Consider the following 27,826-nt stretch of genomic DNA (forward strand, 5'->3'; position numbering starts at 1 on the left):
TGGAGGCCCCGGAGCTCCCCTAGCCCAGGGGCCCTGAATGAGGCGGTCTTTCCGGGGCGCTGGGCCCGTCCCAGTTGACATGAAGCACAGGAGGAGGCCGGCCGGACTGTCAGGAGGCCTATGTTGCAGTCCAAGGCCCTGGGCTGGGGGTGCCCGTGTCCTCTCTCTGGGCCTCAGTGCCCGGTGGATGGCCGGTCCACTGGCTCTGCCCCTGGGCCCACTTGGGTCACAGGTGCACCGGCTGGACATAGCTCCGCGGGAAGAAGCCGATGCGCCCGCAGAGACGGCCTCGCCACCAGCAGGGGTCAAGGCGCTCCAGGACCTCAATGATGTCACCGCGGCGGAAGCTGAGCTGGGAGGGGTCCTGGGCTGAGAAGTCAAACTGGGCCTGGGCAAAGCAGGCCCGGGGCGGCTGCAAGGAGAGGAAGCCGTCAGTGGGGCCCCTCAGGAGCCCCCGCTGGGCTGTCCCCACGGAGGCCCCAAGATAAGCGATTTCCCACAGGTGGAGAGGGGTCTTTCGGGCAGAACTGGGGTCGAACTCAGCTCTGTATCCAGGTCCAGACGATGGCCACCCTGCCCGTGGGCCTCCCGCTGCCCACCCCCTGCATGTCTGCGGCACAGACCCTGTGTCTACGCAGGGCACAGCCAGTGTCCTGGCGGCCCAGTAGGGACCACAGGGCCAGTGGTCAAAGGACCTGAGTCCTGGGCCTCAGCGTGGGACTTTGGTTAGGACCCTGCCCGTCTCGGGGTCTCTCTCCACACTCTGCAGCAGCCGTGATAACTTTTGACCCCAGGCCCTAGAACCACAGGAACAGGCCTTATAAACTATAAAGTGCTGTGTAGCTACAAGCAGTTCACTGCTGTTGCCCGTGGCCAGGCTTCGAGGGCAAGGATGTCACTTTACACTGCTTTCCTCTCTCAGGCCTGGTTCCAGTCCCATCTATGCCCCAAGGTGACCTTGGGTGAGTCCCTGCCCTCTGGGGGCCTTGGTTCCCTGCCCCCCCCTTCAGATGGCAGCTAGACGAGGGCCCCCTGCTGGCATCACCATGAGGATCACAGCCAGTGCCCTGGCCCGGCCTGCCCACCAGGCTCTCTGCCCCAAGCCTGCGGAATCTTATCCGGCACAGGCCATAGCGTCACGGACAGGCTAATTAGCGGTTCTCTGCCCAGGAAGGAAGAGGGGGCGTGGGTCCCAGGGGACTGAGCCAGCTCTGGAGTCGCCCTGCAGGGCCGGTGACCCCAGGGCCAGGCCAGAGCAAGGTGGTGGGTGTTGGGGAGCCCTCCGGCGGCCCCCAGCTCCATCCTGGCCCCCTCACACTTGCCAAGGGCAGAGCTGGCCCAGGCAGCGACGGGAGGGGATGGAGGTCTGAGAGGCAGGCCCAGCGGGGACTGGAGCGAAGAGTCCCTGAGACTGAGCTTAGAGCTGGCCCGGCCCCCAGGGGCAGGCTGGGCAGAGCAGGCCGAGTGCGCTGATGGGACGGAGGGTGAGTGGCAGGGGCAGGGGTTCCTCCTGAGACACTGTTTACTCCCCGACATATCAGATCCCAGGGTTCACCCTACCGGACCAAGAGGAAACTGAGGCCCAGGTGAGGGATGAACTGGCCCTAAGGTCACACGTGGCGAGGCGGTGGAGTCTAGGAACAGGCAGGACCAGAGCCGCGACCCGGCAGCCCCTCCCCAGGCCTTGGCCACGGCCGTGCCCACCGTCCTCTGCAGAGTTCGAGTTCACTGGGCTGTCCAGGGTCCCGACCTCCAGCCCCAGGCCTTGCCGACACCCCCTCCCAAGTAAAAGTGCACGTCGGGGCTAGTAAGCCCACTGGCTGGTGTTGTCATCCTAATGAGCGTGACAGCTGGTCCCTGGGGCCCCTGGACGAAAGAGCTGGCTGGCAAATGGCTGTTATTATGAGGACCGGGGCGGCCGGACCCCGCTGCACCCGGCAGGACCTTGCCCACGAGCGCTCACACTGCCCCGCGCCCCACAGAGCAGAAGCCAGCAGGACCCCACCCGGCAGGTGGCCTTGGGTGATCACATCACTCCCTGAACCTCAGTGTCCTACCTGTAGGTGGGGCCAGGAGGCTCCCAGGAGGCTCAGCCGGTGTCAGTACCTTCACTCAGTCAACAGACAACCACTGAGCACCGACTGGGCGCCACGCACCGCTCCTGGCTGAGAGCCAGCAGGCTCAGTTTACCCGGGGAGTTTCCACCCGCCCCTTCCCTGCCTTCCCCGCCTCCCCTTTCCCAGCCCTGCTTGTCTCCCTGCAGTGCCCGGGCGGAATCTTAGAAGCAGGGCTGGACCCACCTCCTGCCACGTGGGAAGGGGGGTCGGGGCCCTGCGGAGAGGCCCCCTCGCCCGCCCGCCGCACTCGCCCACCTTGGCCAGGGGCTCCTCGTCCCGCAGGAAGACCTGCCGCTTCTTGGCGATGGTTCTGGTCCGGTAGAAGGCGACCAGCTCATTCAGAGAGTTGAACTTCTCCTCCCACAGGTAGTACTTCCCCGAGGCCTCACGCAGCACCTTGAAATGCTGCACCTGGTCCCCGTAGCTAGGGGAGAGGACACAGACCGCCTCAGAGGGGCCCACGGCGGCTGGGGCCCGCCCCCCGTCCCTGCCCCCCGCAACCAGGCCTTTTTCTCTCCAGGTGAGGCTTGGAGTCAGGAGGAGAGGAGCGGGGAGAGGGGGTCCCAGGCCCCATTGACCGGCTCCGTGAAAGACACGGTGAGTCCCCACCGGGGAGTGGAGTGTGGAGTAAAGGATGTGGGCCTTGGACCAGGCCACTTTCTTGCTATGTGACCTAAAGCAAATCACTTAACTTCTCTGAACCTCGGTTTCCTCATAATACCTTCCTTCTGGGGAAGTGCTCGTGTACTGGCAACATTAAATGGTTCTCTGAGAGAGGTGGTCAGCCAGCATCTCTTCTCTCCAACGTCCCCCAGCCTCAACACTCCTCTCCCTCCCCCACCTTGTCCCCTCCCAGCCCTTACAGTCCCTTGAGGGGTGAGTCCTAAGACCATCCTGCCACCGGTGTGAGAGGAGCTCAGGCCTGTGGGATGCTTCCTGTCCTTCCCTGCCCCACATTCTCTCCCCCACCTCAAGAACCTTCTATGGCTCCCCATTGCCCTCAGGGCAAAATCTTAACACCTCAGTCTCAAGTTCTGCCTCTGATGACACGTCCAGCCTCGTTTCCTTCAAATACTCTCTGATGCCTCCTCTCCCAGCCTTTGCCCAGCCTTGCACCCCACCACCACCAAGTGCCTTCCAGCCCAACAGAGGGGATAGCCTGTGTCTCCCAGACTGGCCAGCAGGGCAGAGGGACCTGCCTGGAACACGCAGCACGTTCTAGGCCAGGACGGGCTGTGCAGGCTTGGGGCAGCCTGAGTTCCTGCAGGCCCACAGTCCAAGTGTTTCGAGGGCGTGGACAGGAGTATGGTGTCCATCCCCCCAGTTGCCCATCCCTGCCTGTGGCTTACTCCCTCCACCTATCAGCCCTGGGGCTGGTGTGCTGCCTTGTTAAAGGTTAAGATGCAAGATTTAAGATAGAGATTTATTCCAGGTAAATACCTTCTGTTCTGTGTGTGTGTCTGGGGTGGGAGGAGGGGGGAATCCTCCCACCCTGCCCAAGTCAAGGATCCAAACCACACAGAACCTCTCTCTCCACTTTCAAGCATGCCTCCAGGCTTGAAAAATACACTATTTCTTCCAAACTTGAATCAAACTCCTACTCATGCTTCAAGGCCCGCATAAAATGGCCCAACCTCTGCAAGCTGCCTCAGGTGCCCTCAGTCAGAGTCCGGGGACTCCTTGGCTTCCTCGGCCCCTTGTACAGCCTGCCTGTAACCCGCTGCTCACAGACACCCAGAGGCAGGGAGGCAGGAGGCGGCCCAACTCTAGCCCAGTCTGGAGAGGCTGGGCTCAGGGGCGAAGCAGCATGGCCCGAGGGGTCAGTGCTCATGGGCTGCACTGTTCCTGGACCCTCCCCTCCCGACTCTGAGCTGCGGTCCCAGCCCCTCTAACACGTGTCCACTCTCAGGGCAGCAAGCTCTCTGCACAGAACTGAGGCCAGAGAAGGCCTGAGACTCTGTGACCAGACACAGCCATCACCCCCGGCCCGAGACAAAGCTGCTCGTGTGCCGTCAGCAAGCATTGTTCCCAGATGGCTAAGCCGCCACTGTGTCGGCTGTGGGATGCGCGTGTCCACGTCCCGGGATGGGAGGAGGATGGCCAGGCAGGCAGGTGCCTCCCGCCCCATCTGGCCTGCTGCAGCCTCGGCCCTGGGGGCCGCCCCCGAGCCTGGGACTCCCTAGTGCCCTGTTCCGGCGGGCTCAGGGTTCTTCCGGTCCCTGGACCGTATTCTGGGAGGCAGAAGGCCCTGACTCCGTGCCGGCCCCGAGAAGGAGCCCGGGGTGTGGGCGGCCCCCGTCCTCTGGGTAAGAGGCGGATGAGAGTGTGGGAGGTTTGAAAAGATCTCAGCCCCAAATGAGCACAACCCTGAACACTTTGGTGTTTGAAGTTTATCTTCAAAAGCTTATCTTACCCAGAAGGTCACCCAGAACGGAGCATTCCCTGATCACACCCAGGTCAGGGGGCGAGACCTGGGAAGGGGGCAAGGGACCCAGGAGTTCTAGAACCTTGCAACCTGACAATCGGCAGATTCTCAAACCTGGGATGCTCTTGTGGTCCAGCCCCCCAGCCTGTGCGTGGCTCGTGGTGGGAGAGCGGGGCCCAGCTGGGCTGCCGCATCTGTGAGCGGGTGTGGCCGTCCTGCTGCGCCAGCCCCTGGCCTGACCAGTGACCCGCCTCCATGTGACAGGCCCGAGGACCCAGCACTTGGGCAGTCTCTCCCTCTCCCAGCTAGCCTGTCTCCTGCCTCCCCAGGCCCGAGTCTGAGTCCAGATGGCCCCTGAGCAAGGAGGATGGCCCTGCGGGGTGAACCCTCCTGAGCTGGAGGGAAGGGCAGACCCGGGTCATGGGGCGGTGGGCTGGCCCGGGCGCAGCCAGAAGAGGGGGCACCTGGAGCTGGTGCACCACAGTGGGCAGAGCCTGGGGTGTGTGCATGTGTCTCTCCCTGCTCTGTGAGAGGGACCGGACGTGTACATCCCTGTCTGAGCCGCCATGGGTGTGTTTGTCTCTATCTGTGACCCCCATGCCCACCTACCCAGGGGGCTGAGGGCTGGGCCTGGCCCCTGGGCTGTCGGAAGACCCCAAGGATGAACTCAGGCCTGATGCTAGCAGCCACCGGTCCTGCCCAGCAGGTTCTTCCGGATTGGTGGCGGCAGCAGCAGAGGTGAGAGTGGCAGCGGCAGCCCAGGGAGGATAAACAAGGCTGGGGTAAGGTCAGGAGCCCCAGCACCGCACCCCCACCCCCAATCAGGGCCTGTGGATCCCCGGGGTGGAGGCCAGGGTGCTAACTGCCCGCTAGGTGATCTCCGTTAGGCGTGGCCCTTCTCTAGACTCAGTTTTCCCGTCTGTGAAAAGGGAGGGGGTGGATTCCCTCTCCAGCAGCCAACGTGAGATGGAATCAAACTGACCTTGGGACTGCCGGTGGAGACAGACTCCCCCTGGGTCTTTAGGCCTCAGGGAAGAAGAGTGGAACGGTAGACCTGGTCTTTCAGGTCACAGAGGGTCGGTGGGCTCTAGCTCCACTGTTTTCTGGCTGTGTGACCTTGGGCAAGTTACTGCACGTCTCTGAGCTTTTGTTTCCTTACCTGCACACTGGGCTTCCAGGGTCACTTCCTCCCTGTCTTTGAGGGCATGAAATTGTGCCCCCCCCATTCTTTCCTGCTTCATTTTCCCAAGAGCCTTTATCATCTTCAAAGATTTTATATATTTTACTAATCATTTAGAAAATTATATATATGTACATATATGCATACATACATACATACATGTATAAAATCGTCAGTCACCCCAGTGGAACGTGAGTGCCTAAAGCACAGGGAGCTTCGTCCGATTTGCTGGTGGTTGAATCCCCAGCACCAGGCACAGGGCCTGGCGCACAGTAGGGCCTCAGCGACCAGGGCAGCAGAGCAAACACATCATTGACTCCAGGGCACCCCTGGCCTGAAAAGAAGTAAAACATCTTACTTGGGAGCAAACCATCATTTCTGACACAGAAGCCCACGGCAGCCTGGATCAGAGTGTGGGGCAAAAGTAACACAGCCCAGGCAGTGCGCCCCTGCCCCGGCCCACTGGCCACCAGCTCAGACGTGCTCCCAGAGGTGCAGGGGGCAGCCCCCTGGAAACTCGTAAAGGGCAGCCAGCCGTGGCCACCATCACTCCGTGAGGCAGAACAAGGCCCGTGAACCCCACCTCCGACGGCTTTATGAGCGTGCAGGAGACGCCACGCCTACGCGGTCAGAGTCCCCAGGAGCGCAGCCAGCGAGGGCGGAAATGCTCTCACACGCGGATCTGCGTGACCGTCACCCAGAAGGGTGGCCATCGGGTCACTGGTCTTCATGATGTCCAGGGCTACTATCTCCACGTTGCAGATGAGGACGTTACAGCTGACGGGGACGGGATCTGCTGAGGTTACGCAGCAGGTCCAGGGCAAGGCCAGGGCGAGAAACGGGCTCCCCGCCCCCATGTGGCCACTGGCCCTTTGCTAAGAGCCCGGGACCCTGGGGCGTGGGCCAGGAGGCGCGGTGTGGCCCTGGGAGGGTCAACATGATGATGATTACATAGCTGGCATTTGGGGAGGACTCACCGTGTGCCAGCGTCACACTAAGCACCTTACATAGATGTTCATTTTACAGAGGAGGAAGCAGGCTGGGGTACCTTGCCCAGGGTTATACAGGAGAAGTACCAGAGCTGAGATTCTTGCTCAGAAGCCCCCCTCCTAGCTGCCCTGAGTCTGTTTCCTGCTCTGATCCCTGCCCAGTGGCCCTCCAAGGGCCCTGAAAGGCCCCTCGTAAGAGACGATGGACCAGAGTCGGGGCGGGACCCGGTCCTGGCCCCGGGGGACGAAACCGAGGCTGGAGGGCGCCACCTGGTGGTCCTGTGAGCACACCACAGCCCTGGGGCCCAAGGTTCCGGTTCTGAGCTGGGGGAGGGGCTTGGCCAGGATGCCTGGGGTGTGGCGGGGAGGGGGCATGTGCTGGGATTTCTCAGAGGGACACTCCCACACCCCTTCCCAAGGTAGCATTGGTGCTGGCTCCGCAGAACTGCCTGTCTCCCCTCCTGGTCAGACAAATGCTTTGCTGTCCAAGCCCACCTCTCTCTGCCCCACCTCTGGGTCTTTGCACATGCAGTTCCCTGGGCCTGGCATCCCCTCTCCCCTCTTTGTGCACCAAACTCCTACTCATGCTTCGGGGCCCAGCTCAGATGTCACCTCCTCCACCCTGTGGAGTGTCTGCTGCCACTGAACTTCCCTCAGTCGGGCGTCATGGAGACCCCTGGCCCCTGCTCCCTCGGGGACTCCTCCCCTGTCCTGCACACACACACCCCCAAAGGTTGAGCCATCTGGGCTGACCCTCTGCAGGGCCCTGTTGCCCTGGGGTTTCCCATCGGGACCTGTCAGGCCCATCTCTCTGGCTGTGACCCCCCGTTGCTGGCTCTGCCCCACTCACCCCAGGCGCATTCCCACCCCAGGGTCTTTGCAATTTCTGTTCCCTCTGCCTGGAAGCCTCTCCTTCCGGATCCTCACTCCTGGGCCCCAGGCGGCCTCCACCGCCAGGTTCAGATCCCTGCCCACTGGCTCCTGCTATATTCATTTGTCTCCTTTTTTCATGTGTTCAGTCTGCCTCCCCTACTAAGACATAAACCTCAAAGGGCAGCAACTTTGTTTTTTTTCACTGTCATTTCCCAAGTCCCTAGAACAGCCTGGCACGTGGCATGTAGCTCAGTGACAATTCCTTGAATTGCTGCACCTAGATCCTACTGTTCCAGGCGCTGGGAGTAGGAAGGACAGAGACCAGCTGGGGCCCTGACCCCTTTACCCCCGACCCTGGTTCCTGCCCCTTCCTTCCAGCCTGGATTCCTCCATTGCCCGATTGTGACCTTTGGGATTGGGTCCTGAGCTGCCCAGAGGCTGCCACCCTGCTTCCGTGCCAGCCACTACTCTAATGGCTCTAAATGACTCATATATTCTTTGCAAGAACCCATTTTACATGTGAGGAAACAGGCGCAGAGAAGTTAAGGGACTTGCCCAAAGTCACACAGTCAGGAAATGGCAGAGCCAGAATCTGAACCCCAGCAGCCTGGCCCCAGGGTCCATCCTGTCCACTATGTAGCACACAGGGGAACCCTGTCTGGAGCACATCCTGGACACCTGCCCCGGGTGCCCTGCTGCTCTCCCACCCCCAGCCCCACCACATCAATCTCCCCTGGTGACTTGCTGCTGTAGAACAACGGCCGAGCCTTCAGCCCGGCGCTCGAGGCCTCACAGCCAGCCCAAGCCGCGTGGAGCCCTCCTGCTCCGGGCCACACCCTGGGGTCTGCGTCATCCCCGACCCCCAGAGGGTCGCCTGCTTCCAGGCATTTGTCGTTCCCTCCACACCCTGCAGGCCTGTCCCTGGCCACCCTCCTCCACACACCCTGGGTCAGAACTCACTTCACAGAGACAGAGAACTCCCCTGGGGAGCTCTCACTCTCCCGGATCAGGAAGGCTCCCGGGTGGTTCCGCTTCATCAGAATTTCTTCTGCCAGCTGCCGGGAAATCCTGCCCGAGTACCACCTGCAGAGAGGGGGCAGGTGAGGGGGTGGGGGAGGCCAGGTTACCCTGCCCCTATGCCAGCCACCCAACACTGCCAGGTCCTCACAGCAGTCCCGAGACACAGGAAATACAACGGCACCCACTTTACCCAGGGAGGCCAAGGTCATGTGCTGTGAAAGGCAGGAGTTGGGCCCAGTCCCAGCATTCTGGCTCCTGAGCCCAAGCATTTCCCACCACACCAGGTAAACACACACCTTGGTGAACCCCAACCCAGCCAACCCCAGCTGGGCTTTTCCATTTCAGATTCTTAAAAGTAAAAAAATATTTTAAAAGATGACCCCCCCAAAAAAAAACATAGCAGCTTTGATCTGGTGAGGAAGGGTCTCTCCCTGTACCCGTTTCACAGATGCACAGCCTGAGGCCACCTGGACTTTTTCTCACAGGTTCAAGTCCCTTTACTTTCTGACCAAACAGAACTGGGTATACAGAAGGTGCCTTGTAAATGCCGAGGGTCTGGCAGGGCCTGGGGGTGAGAGGCCGGGATCCAGCTTCTCTTCCAGCCCTGCCCACTGTGCTCTTTGGGGCTCGCCCACCCTCGGAGGGTCCAGGTGGTCTCTGGCTGGCTTCTTGGCCCCCGGATTTGAGCCCAGTCCCTTACTGGGGGAACCGAGGCCCAGAGCAGGTGGAGTCTCCTGGTGGGACCTTGGTGCCCTGAGGGCCCCCGGAGCCTCCCTTCCCTGCACAATTTCCCTTCCCTCCTTCAACTGAGCTTCCTGAGTCTGAGCGTGGCCCTGGGCGGATGTGAGGCAGAACTTTTCCTGTTGTATCAGGATGTTGACAGCGAGCCCTCCAGGCCCAGCACAGAGGCTCAGGTGCACACAGACCGGGTCCTGCCGGGAACCCCACCCGCCAGCCACGTGTGAGCCCTTGCAGTTCTCCCGAGGGCTTCTTACTAATGTGACTGGCCTGTGTGCGGGGCAGGTTGGGCCCCTGGATGTTCTCAGGTGATGACAGGGGGGCAGGAGGACAAACACGCAGCTCGGGTGCCGGCTCCCCGGTTCTGGCCACAGGGAGAGCCCGTTGCCCGGGGCCGCCAGTAGTGGCAGTGCCACCGGCTCCCTCTCTGCCCGCTTTCCAGTCTGAAATAAAGTCCTGGTCCTTACGTGGTGTCTCAGAGCCCCCCACCCAGAAGTGAGGTTCTAGCCCATCGCTGGCCCCCAAAATGGGGGGACCCTGGGCCCATCTCTGGGCGGGTGGAGGGGAGGCAGTGGAGGTGGGGGCCGAAGGCGGGGCTCCAGGGAACCTCCAAGAGCTCGGCCTGGGTCTCTGGAGTCTGGGAGTCCCGGATGAGGCCTCCAAGCCGGAGGCTGAGCTCAGGGGGCCCCGGAAGGGCGTTCCTCCGGGGAGCCCCCAGCAGGCCCCAGGTGCAGGGCTGCCACAGGAGCAGGGGTCCAACAGGGCCCTGCGTGGGAGTTTCCAAAGAACCCACAGAACTCCACAGGAGGCATCAGCGTGTGGGCGGCTGTCACCCTCAAAGGATTTTGCAACCGCAGCCTCGAGGAGGCCCGCCCTGCCCCGACCAGGTCCTCGGTGGCCCGGGGACAGGGTGCCGGAAAAGCAGCACTCCCGACGCCCCAGAGCACAGCTGGCTCCGCGCGTGGACACCTCGCTTGGTCCCCACTTTAATGATGTGGAAATTGAGGCCCAGGGAAGGGCAGGGATCCCCAAAAGTTGCTCCACAATTCTCTGGCCTCCGACTCTCCCCCAGCCCACCCCCTCCCCCAGCTGCTCTTACAGTTCCCCCATCCCCTCCCAGCGAGCACAGCCGGGGCCCACAGCACTGGCGGCAGATCTCACTCTGCCTCTTGCCAGCTGTGTGACCCCGGACAAGCCACTCAACCTCTCTGTGCCGCCACCTCCTTGCCCACTAGACCTTGACGAGAGCACCCAGCTCGCAGGGCCCTTGGGAGGAGGAGGGCGCTGCCGCCTGCAGGTGTTCACCGCTGCTGCTGTGAACTCCGCCCACGTGTCACCCATTAGCCTGTCTGCGGCCCTCCCAGCAAACTTCTACTCTACTTTCCAGGCCCAGCAGACCACGCCCTCCTCCAGGAAGCCGTCCTCCAGGAAGCCGTCCTCCAGGAAGCCGGCCTCCAGGAAGCCATCCTCCAGGAAGCCCTCCTCAACGCCCACCGGCCACGCGGCTGCGTCAGGTGCCTCGGTGACCCCTGCCCGTGAGGCTCACGGCCCCCCTCCGTGGGCTCCCTGGGCAGGCGGAGGTGATGGTGGAGCTCAGGGAAGGAGAGGCCTGGTGTAGACACGAGGCCCCCTGGGACCCCTGCCCTGCCCCCGCCCCACACCCTGGAGCCCAACGGGCTGAGTCAGGCACAGAGCTGGACTTTCCCCACTGCTATTTCGGGGCCAGGGCAGGGGATGAGGTTAGCTAAGGATGCATCTGGGCACGGCCTCAGGCAGGTGAGCATGCGGCCTGACCCCCATCCCTACTCTGTCCCAGACTCATGTGGCCAGAGCCAGCCCCAGGGAGCCCCGGGCCATCGGACACTGGAACCCTCCATGGCTCCCAGCTGCCCTGGTGGAGGCTTGCCTGAACCACCAGCATTGCCCCGACAGGCGTGGCCCCAAAATCTATCAGCTTTTCTTTCCTCCTGAGCAAACAGAAGCCTCTGCTTAGGCTTCTCAGCGGCCTCCTACCTCCCAACCTCCTGGCCATCACCGGGTCACAGCCTCCACCTGGAGGCTCCTGCTCCCCCCCGTGTCCTCCGCTGGCCTGGCCCTGGCCGGGTTCTTGCTGTCTCTCTCCCTTTATGACAGAAAGTCTTTAAGGCTGGAGGGCAGGCCCCTGCCCAAGGTCACACAGCCCAGAGGGACCCTGCAGGCCTGGAGCCGAGGCAGGGGACCTGGGTGGGTCGGGCCCTTGCCCAACACAGGAAGTCCGAGGTGGTGGCAGCTTTGGAAATAACTCGAAGACAGGTAAAGAGGAAATGACCTCCAGGCCCCATCCTGGCCCTGCACCTCCCTCCCGTCCACCCCACAGCCACACACGGGCCCTGACCTGCCTTCACCTCTGCAGCAGTTCTACTCCCCACGTGGCTCAAATGCCTCCATGGCTCCCACCACCCTCCGCCGGGAGTTTGAGGCCCTCCTGCTGGCCCCACTGCCAGAGGTTCTTGCTGTTCCCGCTCCCAGGAATGCCCTTCTCTTTTTCTCATTAGCTAACTCCTACACACATGCTTCAAAATCTCACTTGTTGCCACCTCTTCTGAGAAGCCCTCCCTGGTTAATTATCTCGATGCTGACCGCCTTCCCTTGTCATAGTTTCTTTATGTCCTGTCTCTCCCACAGGACACAACTGCTCTGACCCCAGCATCTCATCACGTGTCCCCAGCATCTCATCACGTGTCCCCAGCATCGCCCAGGTGAGTCCCCTCGGGCAGTGGCCGATGTTGGGCGAATGACCGAGCGAGCGACTGTGACTTGGGGCTACTTCAGCCACCGCTCTGTGAATATCCATTTGGTTTCTCCCAGATTCTTGGCCACTTAGGCCTGTTCTGGGGCTGAGAACAGGGCTTTCAGCACTGGAAGCCTGACGGGGGCTTCCCTGGGACAGCCGGTCCCCAGCCCAAGGATACCTGGGCTCCTCGTGACTCCCTCTCCGCCGTGTCCCAGACTCTGCTCAGCCCATGTCAGCTCCCCTGCCCACAGGTCTGCCGCCTTCCTGCCCCTCCACGGCCCCTCACTCCCCACCCCGGCACAGGGCTGAGTCGGCCTCTTAGAGGAGCCTTGGCCCTCCTTGTGTTGCAGGTAGGGAAACTGAGGAACAGAGAGAACAGGGGTCTGCCTGAGGCCACACAGCAGCCAGGGGCCCCACTGGCTGAGCGCCCAGGGCCCTGTCCTATCCAGGGCCCCTGCTGGGATGCGCTCCGGCATCCCAGGTCCTAGTGTCGTGGCCTGGGCTGGCCCCGACTGCCACCACTTGGGACAAGTCCTAACATCTCTGTCCTCCACCTCTGCTTGGGGAAGAGACGGGGGTCCCCAGACAGAGGGCGGGAGGCCCGGCTGCGGACTTGCAGGCAGCTCAGCTCAGCCTGGGCCAGGCTGGGTGTGGACGTTTGGCTTCAGGGCCGGGGGTGAGGGGGTCCCTGCGGACATACGGGGGTGGGGCCTGCCACTCACGGGTGGGGCTTGACGTGGATGTAGTTCTTGGGGACGAACCCCTCTGCACCCCGGAGCTCGGCCTTGTACCAGTTCTGGTCGTCTTCCATGTTCAAAATCTGCGGGCGGGAGAGACACGGTCACCTGGTCACCTGTGAGGGACAGCTGTCCCCTGCTGAAGGCCCACACCAGCCCTGGGGCCCAGTTCCCAGAGGAGAGCGAGGTCGCAGGGTGACTCCACGGTCCGGGGGTCACAGAGGAGAATTTGGTCGGTGGCTTGAGCTTACGTGGGGAGCTGGAGCGTGACTCTCAGGTCGTGCCACCCAGACCCCCGGGTGCTGGGGGACAGATCCGGGGCCCCTCAGTCCCTGAGCTGTGGCCCTGAGCATGGGGGGCCCACAGCAGTTGATACGAGGCACAGAGCCGGGGGTCGGGGGTAGGTCTGCGGAGGCCCCGCCGAGCGGTGGTCACGGGGGTCATTTGCATCTACAAGCTTCACGTCTGAGCTCAGGGCTGATGGTCAGACGGGGGCTTCAGACACCGGGGAGCGAACGAGAGGCCTCTGCGCTGCGGCGGGGCCGAGGCCTGGCTGCTCGGGTCGCAGACACCCCCTCGCCTCGCAGGTGGGCCGAGGGGAACCGAAACCTGAGCGGGGTGGGGGGGCCGCTACGGGCGGGCGAGTGGGACGCTTGGGCTCCCTCCCCGCTCCCTGGGCAGGCTCGCCATGTGTCACCCCTTCTCACACCAGCCCCCGAGGCCGCCTACTTCACAGAGGAGGACACAGGCCCAGACGGGAGGGGAGCAGGGCCACACGGCAGGGGTCTTAGGACCGGGCCCCCCCCGCCCCGGTCTTTACCCTGTGCCTCATCCCACATTGTCTCTGGACCCCAACCCGGGGGTCATCTCTCCCCTAAGTCCCAGAACAGGTCCCCACGTCAGGTCAACCCCAGTGGGGATATTGGTTGAGACAAAAAGTCAGACGCAGATCCGCAGCCCAAGCAGGGAGCACCGTGGGAGCAAAGGCTGGGACAGCAACTCAGGTGGTTTGGTTTTACCCAGAGGAGCTGAGATTTGCCCCCTGGGCCCAGGCCTGGCCCCTCCCTTGTCTGTCTGCCAGGTCCCTTGAGCCCCTCCTTCCTGCCCCCCCCCCCCCCCCCCCGCAGTCTGGGCCAGACCCGCGTCCCCAGGGAAAGCCGGAAGCAGGTGGCTGACTCAGGATAACTTTTGCTGAAAACTAAACAAAACAAAAAACTCCCCCAACTTAATGAGAAAATTAGGGCCTGCGGGTCACAGACTCAGTGAAGATTCTTGGGGGCCTCGGGCTCTAGACCACTCTGCCTGCCGCTGACTCTCTCCACAGCCCTGGCATCAGTTTCCACATCTGTAAAATGGGCACATCTACGGCCTACATGGCACATGGCAGTGTTTTGTGACCTGCAAAATCCTGTGTGGACATGTGGATGTGACGTATCTAATCTATCCCAGTTTTGTTTTGGTTTTGTGTTCCTGTCACCTCCGCTCCAGGGAAAGACCCAGAAATGTTCTGATTGGTTGTATTAGCTGAATTCTTGTTGTTGACATTGTTCAAAGCCCCCAGACCCCCTGAGACATGAGAATTCCCGACCTTCCCTAGTGAAGCTCACACCTCGGCCTGCCCCTGCTTTGCCCCTGCAGTGCCCTTCTCCAGGGTGCTGTCTTGTGCCACCGTCCCCTGGCCAGTGCGGCCACGGAGCACCTCCTGCGTGCCAGGCGCTGTGCCCAGCCCAGTGATATAGCAGGAAGCAGGAGGTCACATTTTAGTGGGCAGAGGCAGACAAGAAACAGGAAGGACACAAGTAAACAAGGTAATTTAATGTTCTGCTCTGTGGTCTGAAAATATACGTCAGGATGACATAGAAGGAAGATGCCTGGTTGGGGGCAGGGGGACTGTCAACAGGGGACAGATGGGGGTGGGCAAGAAAGGCCTCTCTGAGGAGGTGGCACATGAGCTGAGGCCCAAATTACAGGAAGGAATGAGACATGAGAAGATGTGGGAAACCGTGTCCAAGGCAGGGGGAACAGCCAGTGCCAAGGCCCTAAGGTGGGAGCAAGCTCTGTCCTGGAACGGAAAGGAGGCCCGTGTCTGCGGGTGGGAGGGCAGTGCTGTGAGTTGAATGGGGAGGGTGAGAGCTTGAAGGTCTTGTGCTCCGGGACAGGGGGGGACAAGGGGTCTGTGAAGAGCAGGCCCAGGTGAGCGGTGAACGGGGCCTGGACTGGGGCTGCTGAGACGTGGTCAGATCCGGGGTAGGTTTTGGCAGAGCGGCTGACAGGCGAGATACACAAGACAGAGAGGAAGCAGCTGAGACAACCCCAGGCTCTGGGCCTGAGCGCGGGCAGGCGGTCGTGACCGTCAGCTGCTGTGCAACACGTGCGAGAGGAGGTGGGGAAGCTCAGGGTGGCTGGGTCGGGCCTGAGGTGCACCGGCCACCACCGGGGAAATGCCAAGAGGCCGTGGGCTCCCCGAGTCTGGGTCCTGGGGGCCAGGCTGTGCGTGAAGGGGTGGAGGTGAAGCCACCACCCACATCTCTCCTCCAGTGGGGAGCAGCGGGGTCCTGTGCACCCAGAAACGCCTGCCTGTCGGCGAGGGGGGCTTTGTTCCAGGGAAGTGACATTTGGGGCCCCTTGTCCAGAGTGGGTCCACGTGCCACCGGGCTTTCGTCTAAGAGCAGAGTTCAGACTGGAAGAGTAGCATCGTTGCCGGCTCCCAGAGGCTGGGATCTGCGTGTCCGCCGGTCACTGCTGGGCTGGGACAGGCCTGGCCCACAGCCAGCGCGCAGGAAACATGCTCACGAAGGGACAGGTCGTGGAGCTCAGCCACCAGCCCCACCCGCTGTCCCCGGCCCGAGGGAGGGCGAGGGGACACAGGGTGACATCGCAGCCACGTTTTTATGGTTACAGAAATGAGACCCTGGACTAGCGTGGGATGGGTGAGGCACTTTGGGTACAAACTTTAAGAGAGCTCCAAAAAAGTCAGGAATCAAGATAAAGAATATTTTAAAGGAATATGTTAAAAAATCAAAATTTCTGAATATGGTCATTAGTTAATAATAATGTATCCATATTGCTCCATTAATGTAACAAATGTACCAGGTTAATAATATAAAATGTTACCAAGCGTGTGCGAGTGAGTGTGTGTGGGCGGTGGGAAGGGGCGGCAGGGTGTCAGATTGGAATTCGTCTGTACCATCTTCTCGATTTTTCTGTACATTTCAAACTGTTTTAAAAAGTCTATTTAGGGACTTCCCTGGTGGCACAGTGGTTAAGAATACGCCTACCAATGCAGGGGACACGGGTTTGAGCCCTGGTCCGGGAAGATCCCACATGCCGTAGAACAACTAAGCCCGTGCACCACAACTACTGAGCCTGCGCTGTAGAGCCCGCGAGCCACAACTACTGAGCCCACGTGCCACAACTGCTGAAGCCCGCGCATCTACAGCCCGTCCTCCGCAACAAGAGAAGCCACCGCAATGAGAAGCCCGCGCACTGCAATGAAGAGTAGCCCCCGCTCGCCGCAACTAGAGAAAGCCTGCGTGCAGCAACGAAGACCCAACGGAACCAAAAATTAATTAATTAATTTTTAAAAGTAGTCTATTTAAAATTTAGTGCAAAAAACTCCATGAAACTCTTAAATCAGGGACTTCCCGCGGGGTCCAGTGGTTAGGACTCCAAGCTTCCACTGCAGAGGGCATGGGTTCAGTACCTGGCCGGGGAACTGAGATCCTGCATACCGTGCAGCATGGCCAAACATTTTTAATATTTTTCTAAATTAAAAGAAAAATCTTAAATCAAGACACGCTTTGACCTGGCACCTGTACAGCTGTGAGAGGAAGGACCCTAACTCCACGTCTGGGCCTGGAAGGATCACTTGCTCATCTCTGTCCTGTGAGGAGAGGCAGACGTGTGAACAAGGAAGCGTGATCTGCTCACACATGCCTCCCAGGAGTGACCGCCAGCTCCTCAAGACATTCTTTCTGGTGTTTTTTTCTAGGCACAAAGCCAACGCATGAATGTCAGTTTCCCATCCCTAAAACTAATATCTATCGATTATTATTGATTATCTCTGTGCACGTTCCTTTGCATTCTGCTTTTTTGCCACTTAACGTTGCTTCACGAGCATTTTTACGTCGTTAAACGCCCCCCTCCCCAAAGAGCATTCTTAGAGGGTGTGTGATATTTTGTGCCACCCCTGGGCAGGTAGCTAGGGTGAGTCCACACTGCAAACTCACCCACGCCCCACAGCCCCACCTGCTGCATTCTCTCCATCCACTCTCCTCCCCCAGCTCTTTGCATGGCTGGGTCCTTCCACTCTCAGCTCAGGTGTCATCTCTTTTGAGAGACTGCCCTGACCACCACCCCTGCCCCCGCCATCTAAAGCTGTCCCTCTGCCCCTCCCTCCCACCCACCCTCTCCATTCCATCTCCCCAGGTGATTTCTTCCACCCATTTGTCACCTCCTGACAGCACGCACCCTCTGGAAGGTCCGCTCCGGGAGGGCAGGGACTGGGCTTCGTCCACTGCTGTGTCCTCAGCACTTAGGACAATGTCTGATGCTGAGCAGGTGCTTGAGGCCTTGACAAGGGTTTGTTGAATGAAGGAAGGAAAAAGCAGCCCCTCTGGTGGCCTGTCATTCCTTGAAAGGTCCCCTCCTGGGTCTCCACGGACACTAGGAGCAGATCCCATTGGGGCCTTAGCCAGGGTCTCGGCTAACATCTCCTTCCTCCCTTCCTTCATTCCTTCGACACCCCCGTGTCTTGCTGAGGGCCTGCCCTGTGCCAGGCACTGTTGTCTGCCCCTGCCCTCAGGAGTCTCGGTTAGAAGCAAACACAGCAGGAGTCAGCCAACGCTCTATCAAAGCTCAGTGGGAAACGTGGCCCATCTTGGGTGGGCAGGGGTGAGCACAGGCATCGAGGAGGGAACGGGGGTGTCACTGTCTTTACAACACTTGCCTTGGGGGACCCCACGGATCTACTCCCTCCACCCTGGTTCATCCCTCTGAACCTCAGGTAGAACCCACCGGTCATCCCATTCCAAGCTCCCCACCGTTCCACGGCCTCTCAACCCCGAAGTCTGGAACTAGAGACTCCAAGCTGCTGTCGGATCGGCAAACGGGGCCTCGGAAACAGACCTGGATCTCAAGAGTCTCGTGCCCTAGCCGGTGGTGCCGGTGTCAAGCCTGCCCCATCCCCAGCTGGCCACACGTCCCCAGGTCCCCCCACCAGCCACTCAGGGGGGCCCAGGGCTGGCATCCCAGCACAGAGAAAGGGGGACACCCTCAAAAAGATGCGGTTCTTCTAGGAACCGTCCACCTCCTGACCTAGCCCAGCTGTTCAGTGTCACGGGGTTCCGATGCAGGTGCCAGGGTCAAAGGACAGGGGTTCACCTCTGACCCCACACCAGGCAAGCTGTGGCGCCTGCCTGTGCCTCATTTAATCACCTGTGAAATGGGGCCTCAGCAGCTTAGATGCGCACCGCTGAGCTCGGGCCCGGGGCTCTGTCCCTTCCTGGGCCCCGGCTCAGACTGGAAGCCTCACGCCCACCGTGCCAGTGCAGAGACCGAGGCCCAGGGCGGGGCAGGGGCTTCCTGAGCGTGACTCGGTGGCAGCTCCAGCGCCCGACCTGTGTCACGGCCCCTCCCAAGTCAGGGCCCTGAGCTCTGCTTCCAGACGCAGCCTTGAAAGCAGGGACATTTCCTGAGAGACAGAGCCCGGGAGCCCATCTGCCTGGGTCGCCCTGGAAGGCGTGTGTTCCTCCAGAGGCCACACAAGGGACCTGAGCCGTGTTGAGGCTTATCTTCCCCTTTCTCCCCTGCAGGGAAGCTCGTCTGGACCCCTAATCATAGTTGTTTTAGCCCCGATAGGTTAGTGTGTGTACGTCATTCCCAAGACCCTCTCTCTGTCCCTCTGCATCCGTCTCTGCCTCTTCCTCTCTCTCTCTGTCCCCAGCTGTTTTTTCAAATTCTTTCCTGGGAAACGGTGTTGACTCAACCCCTGCCAGGCTCTAGGCTGATGTCTCCTTGAACCCTCACAACGGCCCCCAAAGGAGGGATCACTAACTATCTCCCCGTTTCTCAGATGGGGAAACTGAGGCTCAGAGGGTGGAGGTGGATTGTCCGGAGTCACAGACTTGATAACTGGAGAAGCCGGGCCCGTCTTCCTCCAGAAACTGGACTCTGTTTGGGGGGCTGTCCGGGCCCTGGTTTTAAGCACCCCTCCATCCCATGCGAGGCCAGCTGAGCCGGCTCTGGCCACCCTACCTTGAGTGTGTCCCCCTTGTTGAAGGCCAGCTCATCGCTCTCTGTGGCCTGGAAGCTGTACAGAGCCACGGACTCCATGCCGCCGTCCCCGAGCCCCGGCAGCCGGGCTCTGAGCAGGGCCAGTAGCTTCCTGCTTCCTCTGCAGTCGAGGACCGTCTTCCTTTGTTTTGAGAGCGTGTTTGTGCTTTTGAAGCTGAGACCGAGACTTCCCCTGACAGGAGAAACAGGAAGCAGAGATGTCCCGGAACAGGGCGTGTGAGCCGCAGGCCCACCTCAGACCCCAGGGAGTCCCCGGGCAGCCCTGGGAGTGGGTCCTCCTCCTGCACCCACATTACAGATGATAAAAACTGAGGACCCTGAGCAGAAACCCTGCAAAGCCATCCCCAGCTCAGACACTGTGTCTTGCGGTCCCAGCCACGCCCCCTCATTTGCCGATGTCCCCTCCACCATTTCTAAGCTCTGATGCCTCCTGTGACTTCCCACTGCCTGCTGCATCGACCCCACGCTCCTTGCCTGACAACCAGGGCCCTTCCAAGCCGCTACCCCCACCCCCAGTTCTCCAGACTCATCCTTTGTTACTCCCCTACTGTCTGAACAAACACGGGCTCCAGCCACGGCCGAGGGACACCCCACATGTCCATTTCGTCCTCCAGCCTTTCCACATGCGAGGCCCTCTGCCTGGTGCTCTCTTCCCCTTTCACTTCCCAGGAGACTCCTATTCATCCATCAAAGCCCAGTTCAGAAGATGCCTCTTCTGATTTAAACACCGGGCACCTTCAGCGGGATGGCAATCCTAAGGTCAACAAGGACTGAAAATAATCTTGACCTTTGCTAAGGTTTGCTATGGGCAGTGGAATCAGTGTGGCAATTCTGGGACAGGTGTGTGAGTATCGTGGGAAACACCATAAACGACTAAATACAGCAAAGCTGTTTGGAACCAGGGTTCTCTCCAGGGAAGGAGGGAGACCTGTACCTGGAAGAGGAAGGCGAGGAAGAGCCCTGTGTTGTTGGACGGGAATTGGATGAATCAGCGTGAAGTCAGACTGGGTTTTTTCTGTAAAAAAAAAGTTTTTCTTCTTCATTTATATCAATAGGGTTACATCATGCTTTCAGATTTTAGTCAATGGATTATGCTCTATTACTATTATTATTTAATCTTGATGCTTACATTGTCCCAGATTTGGCCAGTCGGACCCCCCTTCGAGATGTCCCCTTGTCCTTTTGACACATCCCCACCATTCTCTGAGCTCTTCCCATCTCTCTGACGGTAGGTTCATGCTCTTCCAGGACTTCTGCCCCAGAGCTGGAACCAGGCATCTCTGAGGGGTGGAAGATAGTATTTTTAGTGGAGGACGGTGTTTAGAACCCAGGATTCAGCTGGTGTTGGGTGTGCTCATCAGTACGGAGGTGTCACTGTTTCCAGGCCCTCTCCGCAGACAGAGGCAGGAAAAAAATAAATAAAATAAAATTTTATATATATATATATATATATGTACATATTCATTATATATATATATACACAAATTCATTTTATATATATATCACAAATTCATTATATATATATACACCCAAATTTATTATATATATACACACAAGTTCATTATATATGTATAAACTCATTATATATATATGTGTTTGTATTTTTAGAAATATATTTCCTGTATACTCGGCCATAAACAGGAACGAAATTGGGTCATTTGTAGAGACATGGATGGACCTAGAGACTGTCATACAGAGTGAAGTCAGTCAGAAAGAGGAAAACAAATATCATATATTAACGCATATATGTGGAATCTGAAAAAGTTGGTACAGATGATCTTATCTACAAAGCAGAAATAGAGACACAGACGTAGAGAACAAACGTGTGGATACCAAGGGGGAAAGGGATGGGTGTGATGAACTGGGAGTTGGGATGGATGTATATATACTATTGATGTTATGTATAAAATAGATAACTAATGAGAACCTACTGTATAGCAAAGGAAACTCTACTCAATGCTCTAAATGAGAAGGAAATCCAAAAAAGAGGGGCTATATGTATACGTGTAGCTGACTCACTTTGCTGTACGGTAGAAAGTAATACAACATTGTAAAGCAACTATACTCCAATTAAAAAATAATACTAATAAATATATCTCCTATCTCCTAGCGGACAGAGTGAGTCCATATTTCTGTGTCTATCTCTATGTGTATCTATATAGCTATGGATAATAGTAGATTAGATCAGTAGATTAAAAACCATGAACTCCATCAGATAGGAATCGGTGAGTGCAGGTGAGGGGTATGTGGATGGCATGCCGTTCTCACAGCTTTTCTTAGGGTTTGAAAGTTTTCCATGTACAAAGTTGGTAAGATAGATGTGACCCTACAGAGATCTCAAAATTAAAGGTTTAGTTAAAACAAACAAAAAGAAAGTTGAGGGAAAATAAGAGGAAGACTGCAGAAGCCGTAACCTTCCTGGAGCCCCCCGAAAGGCCGGGGGCGGGGGCGGTAGCAGCCCAGGCTCAGCCCAGGGCCCGTCCTCGCCTCTCCCCCAGCACCCCCTGCTCCGTCAGCCCAGACCCCAAGACGACAGGATGTTAGCAGGTGCTTCTTTCCGGCTCCGTTTCAGCTGAGGTTTCAAAGCCTCAGAATGGTGCAGTGAGATTGGGGGTGAATCCACCCCACCCCAAGTCTGAGGTGCCTGGAGGCAAGAGCGGGGAGGGCTCCCCTTCTGAAGCTGAGTGTGTGTCCTCTGGGGCCTGAGGGCCTGGGGACTGGCTTATTTTCTGTTTTCCAAAGTACTTATTCTGTGCCGAGTCAGGTACAAGAAGGTGAGTAGGTCTCCCTAGGTCTCCGGCTAGTAGGCGGCAGCGCCGGAAGCCCCGTGCAACGTGGCCCAGAGCCGCTGCAGGGCGTCAGGAGAGCCGCGGGGCCAGGGTGGGCGGGAAGCAGCACATCTTGCTAGGAGGGCACGTGCGCCCAACCCCCAACACCACCCAGGACCCTGCAAGTGGGGCTTGACTGGGAGGACCCCTGGTGGGACCCGACTGAGGGTGGATGCTGGGGCCTGGAATGAGGGGGGGTGGGCAGAGCTGGCAGGGCATCAAGCCCCATCACGGGCTGCAGCTGGCTCTCCATGGGAGGCCCGTCAAAAGCCGCCCCCAGGAGGAGAAGTCATTGTCAGCCACTGGCCATGCCAGGCCATGGTGGAACCGGCCACATAAGCCTATCTCAGTCCTTAGGCCCAAAGGCCTGCAGGGCCGGCCCCCTGGGCCTGCGAGCGTTCCCGCAGATGACAAAGGCTCTTCGCAGACGCGATTACACTGAGGATCCCGAGACGGGGAGGTGGGCCTGGGATACCCAGGTGGGCCCGAAATGTGATCTCCAGTGTCCCGTGAGAGGCAGGCAGAAGCAGCAGGTTCCGTGGCCGAAGCAGGATGCCCGGCTGCTGGCTGGGAGACGCCCGACGGGCCGAGGGCTGAGAGGATTGCAGCTCAGGAGGCTGAAAAGGCAGGGAAGGGTCTCTGCCCGGGGGGCTCCAGGAGGAGCCAGCCCTGCACACAGCTTCTCCTGGGCCCAGGGGTGCGGGGCCGGGCTTCTGGCCTCCAGAAACGTGGAGAATGATCTCATGTTGGGAAGCCACTGAAGCTCGTGGTGACCCGTCACAGCAGCCGCAGCAAACACTCCCCCCTCCTTCGCGCTGGTCCCGGGTGAGTCAGAAATGGAAGCCTGAGACCAGGCCATGAGCACAGAGAGCAGGAATTGACCGCCCCCTCCCATCGCAGGCCCAGAGCTGGGGGGGCGGCTCGGGGGACCGCGGTGCAGTGAAGTTGGGGCTCAGTAGTTATGAGACTGGACCAGACCCTCGGATGCTCTAGGGAGGCTCGGTGGGAGCTTTTGTTATCAGACACTGACTGAAACACCCGAGGCACCTCCCTGGGCTCCATCCTGTTGGGGGGAGGGGTGGCTACCAGGAGAACGGAGAGAAAACCCGTTCATTGGAGAACTGCTGCTAAGCCTTTTCCCGCACCCAGCTCCAGCTTGGACTTGTGCGCGCACCCGTGCCAGGACCTCTGCCTGCAGAGACCAACGCTGACAGCACAAGCTCCAGAGGTCCACCAACTTGCTCCCCATGAAACTGGTGAAAAGTAGGAAAACAACGAAAAACATATTCAAAGTTTCTGGAAATGGCCCACAGGGTAAACAGAAATGAAGAAACATCTGTTCAAGAACAGGTAACGAAAATTTGATAAGAAAGGTGAGAGTCTGTGATATTTGAACCAAAACCACTGCCTCTCTTCAGTCTCCTCTCAGCTCTGTGAGCTAACTCTCTGCTCCAGACTGTCCTGCCCAGAACTTAGAGCTCTTCCCCCCAGACCCAGAACGCAGGGCCCCTCCCCAGACCTAGAACACAGGGTCCCTCCCCCAGACCCACAACAAAGGGCCCCTCCCCAGACCTAGAACACAGGGCCCCTCCCCCAGACCCACAACAAAGGGCCCCTCCCCCAGACCCAGAACACAGGGCCTCTCCCCCCAGACCCAGAACACAGGGCCCCTCCCCCAGCTCCCAGTAGGCCTTTCTTCCTGGAAGGAGCAGGGTGTCAGCTTTTCTAAAGCTACTCTTGGCCGAGGCTAAGACTGGGTGGGGGGGCAGGTGCCCCTCTCGTGGAACAGGGCTCCACCCTGAGTGCAGTGCGCTGGGCCTCCTGGCACCCTGACCACCCTGGTGGTCCCTCATGGCTCCTCAGGCTGCTGCCCCCCCTCCCCTCTGACCTCAGGTCCTGAAGCAGGGGTGTTACTCAGAGAGCAGCCTGCCATTGTGCCCTGGGTTCTGCCTGGGATAGAAACCGGCCATAAAATGGATAGCTCCTACTCTCTTCCTGAAGGGACTGACCTCATTTGCAACAGAGAGCGAAGAAATTCAAGCCTAAAGGTCTCTCAAGGACAGTGTCGGTTCTGCCGGGAGGTAACGCATAGAGGGGAAGAGTCAAGGCACAGGTGAAACTGTAGGCAGGCTAGTTTTCAGGAGGCAATTGGGGAATGATCCCAGTAGCAGGAGCCTGTCTGGAGTCAGAACAAATAATGGATCACCCACTATTCCTTCAAAAAAGCCAGAATTTGACGGGGTTCGTTGGTAGAGTGATTTATGACCCAGGGTGTTTGAAAGTTGCTAAGAGAATAGATCTTACAAGTCTTCATCACAAGAATAAAAAAAAAAAAGTTTTTTAATTAAAGAGAGAACCCTCTTGTCAGCCCAGCAGCTCAACCTGGCTAAACCAGAAATTCTGTTATCCAGTGGTCAGACCACACTTTCCCCAGGAGGTCTGAACCCCTTCTAAGTCTGTCCTTCCTGGGGTACCCTCCCTCAGCACTAGGGTATCATACAGGCTCCCCTTATACGACTCTTTGATCATAGTTAATAATTCATTCTCCAGACTTCTGTTTAAACTGTGGTGTCCAGTCTCCTGATTGGACCCTGACTGCTACTCTCAGCAGATCCTGCACCATGTGGACCTTCTTGAAAAAACTACTCAGTAATGAAATCTGACCAACCTATGAGGAATTGAAATAAAGAACTCAGAAACAGAAAAGCCATGAGAAAAGGACTGAAGGTGAGTACTGAATCTCTTGTAACACAGAACGAGAACAAAATGGGGAGATTCAGGGCTGCAGAACAGAACGTGAATATGTTATAAATGTTAACAGAGTGAAAGCAACAGAAGTTGCCAGGGTTCAGTGTAAAAAAAAAAAATCCAGTCACCTTATCTTTTGTTGCAGAGGGACACTCATATTTAAAATTTAAATATATGGTTAAAAAAAAAGCACTACAATGTGTTAATGACTTTCATAAACTCTATCTTAACCATACAGGGATTCTTTTAAAGGAACTCACTTTTTTTCTCTTTCCTTTCTCCTCTCCTCCCCTCCCTCCCCCTTCTCATTTTATTTTCATTTTGGAAGTCACATTTCTTATGGTTAAAAAAATTGATCGCAAATCCAGAATTTATTCAGTTTCACTGTTCTTCTTCATATTCTAAATTGCAATAAAATTAATTTTAAGGCTTTTATTTTAAGAGCAGCATAGGCTGATATCATAGGAGAAAATCTAAATGATTGTATGGTTCCAATTATATGACATTACAGAAAAGGTATCAGAAAAAGGCCAGTTGTTGACGGGTTCAAGGGAGGGAGGGATGAATACATGGAACACAGGGGTTTTGGGGGCAGTGAAGCTAATCCACATGGTATTATAATGGTGAATACATGTCATTAGACATTTGTCAAAATCCACAGAAAGTACAACACAAAAAGTGAACCCTAATGTAAACTATGAACTTTATTTAATAATTACATATCAATATCGGCTCATCAATTGCAACAGATGCACCACGCTATAATGCAAAATTTTAATAGGAAAATGGGGGAGGGGAGTGTGAGGGGATATATGAGAATTCCTGTACTTTCTGTTAAATTTTTCTATAAACCTAAAACCGCCACCCCCAATCTATCAATTAATTTACAACTACACACACAGGACGTCCCTGGCGGTCCAGTGGTTACGACTGTGCGCTTCCACTGCCTGGGGCACGGGCTGGATCCCCGGTGGGGGAACTTCCACATACGGTGGTGCGCCCCCCCCCCAAAAAAAAAAACATGGATCACGACCACCCCAGTCTTAATAGTCACATCTGTCCATCTATTCGTTCATCCTGTAGAAGTGAGTGAAGCTGGGTAGGGAGAGTTCTATAACATACTCATGAAATATACAGTCCCACTTGTGATGATTTCCTACTGCTTATTTTCTTTGTACTTTCTAAATTGCTTGGATTTCTTTCTGTTGAGGGTGTATTACTTTTATAAAAACAAGTCATTAGTTAAAGTAAAGAAAAAATTTTAATGAACTAACGTGACATTTCTTGCACCCCTGAGTCTGTGGGCAAATATTCATATATTTATATTTGTATATGTGTGTTTGCAGTTTAAAAAATTTAAAAGACCACAAAACTTTATACCAATACCCTTATGCTTATTGATGAGAAATAGGATTACAGGTAGCTTTCTTTAAGTGCAGTTTCTTCTTTTTTTCTTTTTCTTTCTCTCTTTTCTTTTTTCTGCATTGTTTAATCACGTCGTTTCTCTGCTCCCACGCTCTCCGTAACACACACCAGCTAAATAAAAATTCCTTAAATTATTCCAGCTCATTAAATGGCCTCCCCCAGCTCTTGCGGGAGGTCCGCAGTTCCGATCTGAGATGAAGTTGGGGGGAAAACGGGTTCAGAAACTATATGTTATAGTCACGGTATTTAACCTTTACAGGAACCCGTTTTACCGGGGGAGGGATTAAAGAGCAGCCTGGGTAGCGGAGGATCCGGGGATCGAACCACGGTCTCCGGGCGCCGCAGCTTCTCTGCCCGCATCCCTCGGTCGGCGGCCGCGTCTGCCCTCCCGCGGCGTCTCTCGGAACTGCAGGCCGCCTTCCTGTCTGAGAAGTGAGGCGGGGTCTGGGGTCCCACGGGGGCCGAGCCACCGGGGCGGGGCCAGGCCAGGGCCGGCGGCCTTTCCCTCAAGTCGTTCGCGCAACTCTCGGACTTGCACCCCACCTCCCTGAATTAATACTACTTAATAAAACTGAAAACGGTTCCACGAACAGATGACTTTTTTTTTGAAGACGTCTTTTAAAATGTCAGTAAATGTATTGAAAGGGGGAACTTGCACATCGATACTCTTAAGTGGAAAATTAGTGTTGCTTTACACATAATAACAAGGAAACTACGATAAAACCAAGACAGTTATGAAATACTGCTGGATACTGTTTCTCACAAACAGTATGAGGTGAGGGAGCCACAGGAAGACCTGGGGGAGGAGCATTCCGGGCAAAGGGAAGAGCAGGTGCAAAGGCCCTGCGGTGGGAGTGTGCCGGGGGTTTGAGGAGCAGCGAGGAGGCTGCTGGGTGAGGGGTGGGGGATGAAGCCAGGAGGCAACGACAGGCAGGGGGATGGGAGCACATTCACCGAGAAGCTGACAAGGTTTAACCTGCAGTCCCTCAGCTGCCCAGGTGTCCAAGGCCCTGGCAGGGACCTTGCAATGAGCTCACGCAGTCACAGCTTTTGTAAAACGTGCAAGTGCCTTTCCAGGAGCTCCATTAAAAAAGGCAATTTAAACATTTTGCAAGAAACCCAGGTTGGAGATGTAATATGTTTCCTTTGATAATATTTCATGAATTTCCTGTATTTAATTCATTTTATCCTCTTAGGAAACGTTTCTACGGAAGTAGCATATGCTTACGGGAAAGGGCCCACGTCAGAAACGAGGGGCTCGAGGAGTGTCCAGAGGCCCAGCTCCCTGCCCGCCTCCTGCTTCTGCCAGCATGTCCCCGGGGTGACCACCCTCCTCAGTGCTCACAATGCAGATTCTGCTTTCCGAAGAGCCTGTACCAGACAAGCAAGCTATCTTCATCACAACTGGTTAAGACCACTCTCTGCCACTCTGACTCCCCCTTCCTCCCAGGTTCCCTCGTTTTGTATTTGTAAGGTTGTATTATTTTTCATAGAGAAGGCCTCCTATATTACAGAAGTTTCAGGCCCCACAAAACCTGGCCCTGCTCTGAGGGTGGTTCACAGACCACAGTAAGACTCCAAGCGAGCTGGGAGCCCAGACAGGGTCCTGAGAGGCGGAGGGATGAGGTCCGACTTAGGGGTGAGGATCAGACTGGGGACACAGGTGGAGGACAGGAGGC

The 27,826-nt window shown here is 57.3% G+C and overlaps 1 protein-coding gene and 2 long non-coding RNA genes across 4 annotated transcripts; 2 read left to right on the forward strand and 1 right to left on the reverse strand.

Annotated features, from left to right (window-relative positions):
- Nucleotides 1-91: 91 nt before the first annotated feature.
- GRAP (GRB2 related adaptor protein) lies at nucleotides 92-19,280 on the reverse strand. The gene is made up of 5 exons (XM_067715237.1): nucleotides 19,108-19,280; nucleotides 12,838-12,935; nucleotides 8,545-8,667; nucleotides 2,373-2,541; nucleotides 92-412 (listed from the first exon to the last, which is right to left on the reverse strand). Exons 1-5 carry the CDS (start codon nucleotides 19,183-19,185, stop codon nucleotides 227-229), a joined length of 654 nt encoding a protein of 217 aa, XP_067571338.1. The 5' UTR covers nucleotides 19,186-19,280; the 3' UTR covers nucleotides 92-226.
- LOC137212177 (uncharacterized) lies at nucleotides 14,075-27,811 on the forward strand. 2 transcript variants are annotated; one of them, XR_010937383.1, is made up of 4 exons: nucleotides 14,075-14,660; nucleotides 23,124-23,324; nucleotides 24,525-24,701; nucleotides 27,344-27,811. It is a non-coding gene; the product is annotated as an uncharacterized lncRNA (long non-coding RNA). The 2 variants fall into 2 exon arrangements; XR_010937382.1 differs by lacking the exon at nucleotides 27,344-27,811 and adding an exon at nucleotides 26,407-26,737.
- Nucleotides 14,689-16,955, forward strand: LOC137212178 (uncharacterized). Its single transcript, XR_010937384.1, has 2 exons — nucleotides 14,689-15,223; nucleotides 16,139-16,955. It is a non-coding gene; the product is annotated as an uncharacterized lncRNA (long non-coding RNA).
- Nucleotides 27,812-27,826: the final 15 nt, after the last annotated feature.

This window comes from Pseudorca crassidens, chromosome 19 (assembly GCF_039906515.1).
Source record: "Pseudorca crassidens isolate mPseCra1 chromosome 19, mPseCra1.hap1, whole genome shotgun sequence".
NCBI classification, from domain to species: Eukaryota; Metazoa; Chordata; class Mammalia; order Artiodactyla; family Delphinidae; genus Pseudorca; species Pseudorca crassidens.